This window comes from Rhinopithecus roxellana, chromosome 13 (assembly GCF_007565055.1).
Source record: "Rhinopithecus roxellana isolate Shanxi Qingling chromosome 13, ASM756505v1, whole genome shotgun sequence".
Classification (NCBI taxonomy): domain Eukaryota; kingdom Metazoa; phylum Chordata; class Mammalia; order Primates; family Cercopithecidae; genus Rhinopithecus; species Rhinopithecus roxellana.
Window position 1 is genome coordinate 29,782,548 of NC_044561.1, and position 11,657 is coordinate 29,794,204.

Sequence of the window (11,657 nt, forward strand, 5' to 3'; positions counted from 1 at the left end):
TTTTTTTTTTTTTGAGATGAAATCTTGCTCAGTCACCCAGGCTGGAGTGCAGTGGTGCAATCTCAGCTCACTGCAACCTCAGCCTCTTGGGTTCAAGTGATCCTCCTGTCTCAGCCTCCCCAGTAGCTGGGACTACAGGCACCCACCACCACACCTGGCTAAGTTTTGTAGTTGTAGTAAAGATGGGGTTTTGCCATGTTGGCCAGGATGGTCTCGAACTCCTAAACCTAGGTGACCCACCTGCCTCAGCCTCCCAAAGTGCTGGGATTACAGGGAATCATTAACAATTCTAATTGGGTTAAACAAATAAAAGAGGTATAGTAGAACAGCAAAAATGGACCCAATTGTAGATATTATTCAGTCAATGCCTGGTAATAACAATGTACTATAATCATACTGGTGGCAGCAGTCAAATTCATAACCCACCACAGCCACATCTGTAGCCACAGTCCAGGATTCTAAAGGCACCAAAGCCAGAGGTATAACCATATTTGCAGCCATAGCCATAGCCTAGTCCTCCGTAGTAGTTGCCATAGTAGCTTATTGTGTCAGGATTTAAGTCTTTAGCCTAAAAGGCAAGAGTAAGTTTTAGTGCATAAAAACACTAAGAGTCTTTTATCAGTCTCAGTGTAGGTGTGACAAACCACAGGCACTCCTGACATTCTTATATAGATCAACCTGTATTTAAAAATCTCATTAATCTTATATCTTTGGATTAAAAAAAAGACTCCATATCCTGATAAAATTGAGATTTTCTTCTCAGTATGTTATGATCCTGCCAAACAGTTGATAGGCTTTAAAGGGAAAAAAAAATAAATGCTGAGTTCAATGACCTTGCTCACACTGATGCCGAATTTAACCTTTGTAACTATGTTGGATGACATCACGTGGAGGAGGCAAATGCCATCCTCTTCCCATCATTTTGCTAATAATACCCTTCTTCTTATATGCATATTTAAATCCTAATCAACACAGCTGTGATGTTATCTATATACATCTTAGTAGCAAATACAGTGGACTCTCGAATACCACGGGTTTGAACTGCACAGATACGCTTATATTAAACAGATTTTCTTCACCTCTGTCACTCCGGCAGCAAGACCAACCCCTCCTCCTCCTCCTCGTCCTCAACCTACTCAACATGAAGACAATAAGGATGAGGACCTTTATGACGATGCACTTCCACTTAGTGAATAGTAAATACATTTCCTCTTTTTTCCTTATTTTCTTAATAACATTTTCTTTTCTTTAGCCTACTTTATTATAAGAATGTAATCTATCATACAGGTAACATAAGCATCTATTAATCAACTGTTTATGTTATTGGTAAGGCTTCTGGTCAACAGTAGGCTATTAGTAGTTAACTTTTTGGGTAGTCAAAAGTTATACTCTGATTTCCAACTGCGTGGAGGTTGGCACCCCTAACCCCTGCATTGTTCAAGTGTCAACTGTGATTTATTCTGTACAAACTCCCACCAATCGCATATTACTCTGTAGTTTTCCTATTGCTACACTCTCTCAAAAGTAGTGCCATTTTCTTGCTTGTTTAGTTCCTTCCTCTCCACACCTTAAGCATTCTTTAAAAAGTTGTTTAGTTGATTATCCTGTACGTGCACTGTAATGTAGACATGTTTCTTCAGAGAAAAGAAAAGCATTGAGAATCTTATCGGATTTCAATGTCATAGGAATGTAGAGTAGACCCAAATTTAACAGAAGGTATGACTATTAATTTGTCTTTAGGGATGTTGACTCTGTCTGTATCAAGTACTCATAGGTAGACTTAAGTTCTAAAACGCAGACTATCTAGTATCTAGTATCTAGTGAATCTAGATACTATCATTTCTTAAGATGATTAAAAATAATTGAAAAATTTCCTTCACCACTGACCTTTAGGGTAATCCCTGCTTTGATCTGTTATACTTCGGTCATCCACTTTTAGGCAGTGCTAGCATGTTGGCTGAACCATCTATAATCCGGGACTAATTTTTCCTTCTTCAACTGGAAAATCAGCATAAATTCGTAGGTGTATGTTGAGAAAGAAGAGAAAACTCAGCAGAGTGGAAATCATGAGAATCCAAGCCAATTGCTTCTGTAAGTTGTTTGTGCTTTCAGAACTCCCTTAAGCCCAACCTTATGTTCTCCACCTTCACCTGATGACAGACAGCTGATGTGTATGCTCAACTTTCTGAGTAAGAGGGCTAGAAAATACATCGTTCATAATGGGCAGTTCAAATCATATGATGAACTAAAAGCCATTTTTCCAAAGGAGAATATATATCTGCAGAACAGAGTATAAATTTGCTCCAAAATCTTAAAAGTATGTGCCTGATTCACCTAATACAGGCCTGTAAATGCCTCCAGACAGCATTCTTATCGGTCATAGATGCTTCATGCACCATTGAATCTGCCCCTCTATACAGTTTGAACAACAGAGCAATATTCACAGCTATGACCATTCCAGAGCCTTCTCTTGCTCTTAAGTAACTCAAGACTGAAAGCCATTATATTCCTTTCTAAATGGTAACCCGTACCATATACAAATAAAGATTATGTTGCCATGAAAATGTAACAAAGTGACTAAGTATTATGCCTCTTGCTGAGTGGTAAGAGGGGCCAAAGGGAGCAACTTATCCTTCGTTCAGATCACTAGACCCATAAAACTTTCACTGAGTGGCAGATCCCTGAATTTTTATATAATTTATTTTCTATCTTTGGTCTCTTATGGGTCATTTAAAGAGGTCCATGGTAGTTGTTAATTATTGCTCTCTGGGTCTGATCACCATAATACCATCAATATATTCCATTAACGTGGTATCCTCTGGAATAGAGAGGCAGTCAAGGTCTCTGCAGATGAATTTATGCCTGGACACTGAAGAGTTAGCATGCTTTTGAGATAGGGCAGTGAAGGAATATGATTGGTCTTGCCAGCTGATTGGTCTTGCCAGCTGACTCTGGTGTTCTTTATTTGTAAGGTAAAAAGACTGCCAGATAAAAAGTGAATATTAGGTTCAAAGGGATGTGTTTGTTTGCTCTGGTAGAGAAATAGCACATCTGAAAAAACAGCTATATCTGGAGTCATTACTAGATTAAGTTTATGATAATTCCCTCTTACTCTTCTAAACCTATTTATATTTTGTAGGGGACAAATAAGCAAATTGAATACAGATGTGGTACAGTCATCTCTCTTGAAACTTTCAAGACTTTAATGGTAGTGTTGTGGTTTAAATTGTGTCTTCAAAAAGCATATGTTGAAGTCCTAACCCCTGGTGCCCGTGAATGTTACCTTATTTGGAAATAGAATCTTTGCAGTTGTAATCAAGTTGAGGTCATACTTAATTATGGTAGATTACAAATCCAGTCACTGATTTTTTTATAAGAGGGCTTTGTGACAAAACAGAGTTGAAGACACACACACAGAGAATGCCATGTGACCAAGAAAACAGAAGTTAAAGTCGTATGTGTATATGCCAAGAAAAACCGAAGATTGCCTGCAGCCATCAGGAGGTAGGAAAAGGCAAGGAAGGATTTTTCTCCAGACTCTTCAGAGAGAGCATGGACCATTCACACCTTGATTTTTAATTTCTAGCCTTCAGAACTATGAGAGAATAAGTTTCTATTGTTTTAAGCCACCAAATGTATGATATATTGCTATACTAGTCCTAGGAAATTACTGTAGATAGCATTAATCTCTATAATCTTTCTGGAAATAAAAGATTGTTTTTAATTTACTATTTGGTAGAAAGAGGTATCTCTACTAATTTCTGTTTATTCTTTCCTACCTCAATAGACCTCACTCCAGAGACCCAGTGTGCAGATTCTGCCAGTTGTAACATATCTAATCTATTTCATGGGGGGAGTGGTGGATTCACTGTGTCCATTATGAAACAGATGAAAGTTCAAACTTCATTTATTATTTTACTTGACCACAACAGGGTATGGAGTCTTTAAAAATTTAGTCTCTGTTTAGAGCCGATGTCTGATAATCTCTAAAACTTCTGATGTTTTACCCTTGTCCAAAGCACTGTCATACTAGTAAATTGGTGCAGATTATTTTGAAGATGACTGAAAGGATGATTTACAGTATCGTCTTTTTGGCAATGATACATGGATCTTCCTCAACAGACCTGCCTCGCATTCATTCAAAAATTTGTGGGCCTGTAAATTGGCTTAGATGGAGTTGGTTAATTGGTGAATGTATAGTTTCTCTTGTCTTTAATCTTACAGATTCCATTCATTTCCAAATTTATTTAGATCAGCAGCATTTTTTTATCCCTTTCAGTGAGTTTGTTGTATATATTTGTAATACAACTAGGTGATTTCGTAATATTCTCTATTTCATTCTGGGATCCTTTGTTCTTCTAAGTAATTTTTCATAATTTGTGTAAATTAAAGTTCACTCTTTTTTATTTATTTTTAACTTTTATTTTAAGTTCAGGGGGCATATGCAGGTTTGTTACATAAGTAAACTTGTGTTATAGGGATTTGTTGTACAGATTATTTTATCACCCAGGTTTTAAGCCTAGTACCCATTAGTTATTTTTCCTGATCCTCTCCCTCCACCCACTGATAGGCCCCATTGTATGTGGTTTCCCTCTATGTGTCCACTACAAAGATGAGAAAAAATCAGCATAAGGTTCACTCTTTGTGCTGTAAAGTTCTATGAGTTTTGAGAAATGGATAGTGTCACATTTCCACCAATAAAATATCACACAAAATGGTTTTACTGCCCTAAAAAAATCCCCTGTGATTTGCCCATTTAATCTTCCTTTCCTCAACCTTTAGAAACGACTCATCTTTTTACTATCTCTATTGCCTTTTCCAGAATATACTATAATTGTAATCATACAGTACATGGCCATTTCACTAATTTGGCGTTTTAATCCCAATTTTTATAAAGAGAATAAAATACCTAGGAATAAAGTTAACAAGGGAAGTAAAGGACATCTTTAAGGAGACCTACAAATTGTGACTCAAGGAAACCAGAGAAGACACAAACAAATGGGAAAATATTCTATGCTAATGGACAGGAAGACTCAATATTGTGAAAATGGCCATATTGCCCAAAGTAATTTATAGATTCAATGCTATTCCCATTAAACTACCATTGACATTCTTCACAGAATTAGAAAGAAAACATTTTAAAATTCATATGGAACCAAAATCCACATAACCAAGACAACCCTAAGCAAAAAGAACAAAGCTGAAGACATCACACTACCTAACTTCAAACTATACTATGAAACTACAGTAACCAAAACAACATGGTACTGGTACAAGAACAGACACAAAGACCAATGGAACAGAATGGAGAACTCAGAAATAAGATCACACATCTAGAACCTTTGACAAACCTGACAAAAACAAGCAAAGGAGAAAGGATTCCCTGTTTAATAAATGGTGCTGGGAGAACTGGCTATCCATATGCAGAGAATTGAAACTGGACCCCTTTCTTACACCTTATAGAAAAATTAACTCAAGATGGATTAAAGACTTAAATGTAAAACCCAAAATTATAAAAACCCTAGAAAATCTAGTCAGTACCATTCAAGATACAGGCATGGGAAAAGAGTTCATGATGAAATCGCCAGAAGCAATTGCAAAAAAAGTAAAAATTGACAAATGGGATCTAACTAAAGAGCTTCTACATGGCAAAAGTAACTATCATCAGAGTAAGCAGGCAACCTACAGAGTGGGAGAAAATGTTTTCAATCTATCTGTCCAACAAAGACTTCATATCCAAAATCTACAAGGAACTTAAACAAATTTACAAGAAAGAAACAAACAACCCCATTAAAAAGTAGGCAAAGAACATGAACAGACACTTCTCAAAAGAAGGCATTCATGCAGCAATATGGTTTGGCTGTGTCCCCACCCACATCTCATCTTGAATTTTCACATATTGTAGGGGGGTTCAGTGGGAGGTGATTGTATTATGGGGGCGGTTCTTTCCTGCACTGTTTCCAGGGTAGTGAATAAGTCTAATGAGATCTAATGGCTTGATATGGGAAACATATTTCTCTTGGCTCTCATTCTCTCTCTTGCCACTGCCATGTGAGACATGCCTTTCACCTTCCATCATGATTGTAATGTTTCCCCAGCCACATGGAACTGTAAGTCCAATAAACCTCTTTCTTTCATAAATTGCTCAGTCTCAGGTATGTCTTTATCAAAAGTGTGAAAATGGACTAATACATGCAGCCAATAAACATGAGAAAATGATAAACATCACTGATCATTAGTGAATATTTTTAAAATACTAGTTTTTAATTTTATTTTATTCACTGTTTTTCTATTTTCAATTTATTTATTTTTTTTTCTAATTTTTATTATATATTTCTTATGCTTGCTTTAGGCTTGCATGTTCTTCTTTCCTGGTTTCCTAAGGTGGGAGTTTTTAGATCTTTCTTTTCTTCAAATTTATACACACAGCGCTATGAATTTTCCTCTAAGAAATAAGTTCATGTACTGTTTTTGGTGCATCTACCTATTTTACTAAGTTGTATTCTCATTTTTATTTAGATCAATGTATTTTTAAATTTTTTGGACTTCTTTTATTCGTGTATATTTAGCAGTGTATTGATTGCCAAATATTATCCTTTGTTTAAATGTATTAAGGTTTTTTATGGTTCAGAATGTTATCTATCACGGTTAATGTTCTATGTGACCTTGAGAAAAATGTGTATTATGCTGTCTTTGGGTAGAATATTCTATAAAAGTTAAGTAGATGATGTTGATTATATTTCCAGTTCACTATACATTTCAGGTAAACTACATACACCTTATTGTTTTGCTTTTTGCTTCCTCTGCCAAGTAGTAAAGTGGGGTATTGATATCTTTACCTGGAATAGTGGATTTGTCTATTTCTTCTTTTAGTTCTATCAGATTTTGCTTCACATATTTTGATGCTTATTGTTAGATGTATACATGATTAAAAATGTTAGGTCTTCTTGAACATTTTTCTCTTTATTTTTATGTAATGTCTCTTTATTTTCAATAATCTTACTTGCTCTGAAATTTTCTCTGTCTAGAATTAATATAGCTACTACAGCTTTTTTGTGATTATTGTTAGCAGAGTATATTTTTCCATCCATTTATTATGGATAATTTTTTATAAGATGAATTTCTTATAGACAACATGTAGTTAGATCTTGTATATTTATATGTCTTGATAATCTCTGACACTTTGTGAATTTAAACCATTCATATTTAAAGTGCCTATTGATATAATTGGATGAATGTTAGTATAACTATTTTCTGTGTGTTCCATTTGCTTTCGTTTCTGTTTTTTCTCCTTTTTTACCTTCTCTTGTTTTAAATGAGCATTTTATATAATTCAATGTTATTTTCTCCCTTAGCATATCAGACAATTTTTTAAAAAAAATTATGGTTGTTCTAGAGAGTCAACTATATATTTTTTATTATTCTAAATTCACCTTCAAATGCCACTATGCCACTTCGTGTGTAGTGAGGGTATCATAACAGAGTATTCTTAATTGTTCTCTCTCATCTGCAGTTATTCATTTCCCTTATCCATATGCTATAACCACCTGAACACATTGTTGCTATTATTGTTTTAAGTAGATGCTCATATTTTAAGGTAAATATAAGAAAAAGAAAATGTTTATTTTACCTTTAAGTATTTATTTTAATGCTTTTCTTTTCCTTATGTAGATGTGAGTATCTGACCTTTATATTTTCTTTTCCCTGAAGAACTGCTTTTAACATTTCTTGCAGGGCCAATAATGAATTTCCTTAGTTTTGTCTGAAGAAATATTTATTACTTGTTCACTTTTGAAGGATAATTCTGCTGGACATAAAATTCTAGATTAGCGTTTTTTTTTTCTTTGAAAAGTTTCAGTATTTCACTCTACTTTATTCTTTGTTTTTAAATAATTTTAACTTTTGTTTTAGATTCAGGGAGTACACGTTTGTTACATAGGTATATTGTGTGATGATAAGATTAGAAATGATGATATGGTCACCCAAGTAGTGAGCACAGTACCCAATGGGTATTTTTTCAGTCCATTCCCCCCCTCTCCTTCCTCTGCCCTCTAGTAGTCCCCAAGGTCAATTGTTTTCATGTTTATGTCCATGTGTACTCAATGTTGAGCTCCCACTTATAAATGAAAATGTGGTATTTGGTTTTATGTTCCTGTGTTAATTCATTTAGGATAATGACCTAAAGTTGTATTCTTGTTTGCATGATTGCAGATGAGAATTCCACTGGAATTCTTACTGTTCTATTCTAGGTAAAAACATTTTTCCTCCTGCTTCTTTTTGTCTTTGGTTTTTGAGGCTTAAATATAATATACCTAGCCTGGGCAACATGGTGAAACCCTGTCTGTACTAAAAATACAAAAATTAACTGGGTGTGATGGTGTGCACCTATAGTCCCAGCTACTCATGAGGCTAAGGTGGGAGTATCACCTGAGCCGGGGAAGGCTGAGGCTGAAGTGAGCCATGATGGTGCCACTGCACTCCAGCCTGGGCGACAGAGAAAGATGTTGTCAAACAAAACGAAACAAAACAAAAACCAGAAAACAGAAAATGAATAAATACATAAGAGATACCTAGGTGTAGTTTTTAAAATATTCATTCTGCTTAGGGTTTTCTGAATTTATGGTTTGGTACCTGCTAATTTTCAAAAGTTCTCAGTCATAATTATTTTAAATATTTTGTCTGTTGTTAGGTTATCAGGAATTGCCACACTGACTTCCACAATGGCTGAACTAATTTACACTCCCACTAACAATGTAAAAGCGTTCCTTTTTCGGTGATGCTTAGTAGAGACGTAACTTTGCATTTATGTAAGGTCTAGACTCTTTTCTGAGCAAAATTATACTCTATTCTTTTTTAAAATGAATATTCTGAATTTAATAGTTAATAGGTTTTCTGCCAACACTTTATTAATCCAGGTATTAGAAAAAAGATTATGTTGTGAAAGAATATAGGAACACAATGTGTTTGAGTGAAATCTAGAGTACTGAATTTCCTGTGGACAACTATGCACCATTCTTGCCTCTTATTATTTTCCTTTGTGTATCTCGTTGACAGCACCTACATCTCCTGAGTTAGTTCCTTAGAGATATGCCATAAATTCTGCCAGTGACAGGCTCTTGAGCAAGATGTGACCTGGAAGGGAGGCAGAAGCTGTATTATTTCACCTGCATTAGCAAGAAGATGCACGATGTTTGGGAAATGTGGGGTTTTTTAAGTCTGTTTCCCTTAGAAACACTGACCTTAATATTATAGGCAGCTGTGACCTTCAGTGTGAATTTATTATGGTTCCTGTAACTTCCTAACTAAACTAAATGGTGGCAGTGAATTTGAGTGATGGTAGAAGCCTTTCTTGACTTTTTCTCCTATGCTCTTTCCTGTGGTTTTATATCCATTTATTTCTCAGGGTTAAATCATTTTCTGCTTAAATATACAGAATACTTTCTATTTCTTCAACAAAACATTGAAAGACATCACTCAGGAGAGTAACATACAATATAAATGTGAATTAATGCAACGTGCAGTTTTATTGGGTCAAAAAGTCCTTTTATTTTTTTTTCTAAACAAACTTCTTTCATGACAATCATGGGGGAAAAATTTGCCAGCTTATAATTCTATACCCAGTAAAAATATCCTTCCAAATTTAAGGTAAACCATTTTTTTTCACCAGAGAAAAGTGGCCCAGCAGATTGCACTATAAATATTGAAGAGCTTTCTCTATGTGGTAGCAAAATGATCCCAAATTAAACAGAAAGACTTAGGAAGGAATGAAAAGGCCAAGAAAAGGTGAAATACATAGCTCAATGTAAATGGCTGGGGAAATTGAGTGATATGAGGAGGATGTCTATAAGCTGGGATGGATGTAACAGTGCCCTGGAATGGGTTGAAGAGCTGAGGAGGATGGAGGTCACTCATATGTTCTAATGTGGCAGAACTAGAACCTAAGGGTACCATAGAGGCTGTCTATGGAGATAAGCGGGGTGGGGCAGCCCATTGTAGAATGACAGTACTTGAGGAGGGTGAGCACAGGTACGGAACAATGAAAGTGGTAGCCGTACATAGCAGGGCATTGGAGCATTAGTTGGGTTAGGAGGGCATCCTTATATTACAGAAGTACAGTGGGGAGGCCAAATTTGGGATGTAGCGTATTAAGAGACTGAGTTCACCACTGCTTGCATAGGTGTTGGAGACTGAGCAGGACAAACTGGATAACCATGAGGACTGGAGCCCGTGGTAATCATTTGATGTGGGTTGTTGGAGGGCATACAGGACGAGCAGGGTAGTCTTCATAGGCATAGTGGTTGGGACTGCATGGACAATGGGAATTGGCTATGTATTGGAAGAATGATTAAATAAGTAATTCTATCAAGGATCATGGGAGTAGCTGCCTTGATCAACCTTATGGCATACAGGGAGAAAACTAGAATGATCTTTGTGATTTTAGGTTAGAATCACAGTGTGAACACATGATTTTCAATTTATTTATTTATAAACAAAAACTGTATATACTTAAGGTGTACAACTTGATGTTTCGTTATATGTATACATTGTGAATGATCATCACAGTCAAGCTAATTAACAGAGTTATCACTTCACATAGCACAATTTCTTTTTCTTCTTTTTGTGATGAGTACAGCTAAGATCTAAAATCTTAGCATATTTCAAGTATGCAATAGAGTATCATTAACTGTAGTCACTATGCTGCCCATTTAATCTGCAGAATTTATTTTTTTATAACTGAAACTGTACACTTTCACCAACTCCTTCCCATCTCCCTCTCCCTTCAGCCCCTGACAACCATCTTTCTATTAATACTCTGTTTCTGTGAGTTTGACTATTTTAGATTCCACATGTAAATTAAATCATGAAGTATTTGTCTTTTTTTGATTTATTTTACTTAGCATACTATCCTCCAGGCTTGTCCATGTTATTGAAAAGGACAGGATGGCAGAATTTTGTCTTTCATAAAGCTGAAAAATATTTGTGTGTGTGTGTGTGTGTGTGTAAACCATTTCTTATCCACTCATTGATTGATGGACACTTAGGTTATTTCCGTATCTTGGTTATTATGAATAATGCTGCAATAAATATGGGAATGCAGGTATCTCTTTAACATCCAGATATTATTTCCCTGAATAAAGGCCCAGGAGTGAAATTACTGGATAATAAGGTAACTCTGTTTTTAATTTTTTGAGGAACAGCTACATTGTTTTCCATAATGGCCTAACTAATTTTTATATACCCCGAAAGTATACAAGGATTCCTTTTACTCCTTATCTTCTTTTTTTTTTTTTTTTTTTTTTTTTTTTTTTAGTAGTAGCCATTCTAACAGGTGTGAAGTGATAGTTCACTGAGGTTGATTTTCATATTCCAGAAACATAGCATCACTTTATACCTTTTGGCCATTTATATGCCTTCTGTTAAGAAATGTGTATGTAGAACCTTTGATTATTTTTCAGTTAGGTTGTTTCTTTGCTATTGGGTTGTAGGTGTTCCATATACATTTTGTATATTAGCCTCTTATATATATGGTTTGCAAACATTTTCTCCCATTTTGTACATTGTCTCTTCACTGTTGATTGAGTCAATCTATTTTTTTTTTTTTTTTTTTTTTTTTTTTGAGGCAGAATCTTGCTCTGTCATCCAGGCTGTAGCAGTGG

At 35.4% G+C, this 11,657-nt stretch overlaps 1 protein-coding gene across 1 annotated transcript; it reads right to left on the minus strand.

The window, feature by feature from the left end:
• Nucleotides 1-415: 415 nt before the first annotated feature.
• On the minus strand, nucleotides 416-884 carry LOC104664759 (keratin-associated protein 20-3). Its single transcript, XM_030915311.1, has 2 exons — nucleotides 843-884; nucleotides 416-568 (listed from the first exon to the last, which is right to left on the minus strand). The coding sequence occupies exons 1-2, from the start codon at nucleotides 882-884 to the stop codon at nucleotides 416-418; spliced, it is 195 nt and encodes a 64-aa protein (XP_030771171.1).
• Between the last annotated feature and the right edge of the window lie 10,773 nt (nucleotides 885-11,657).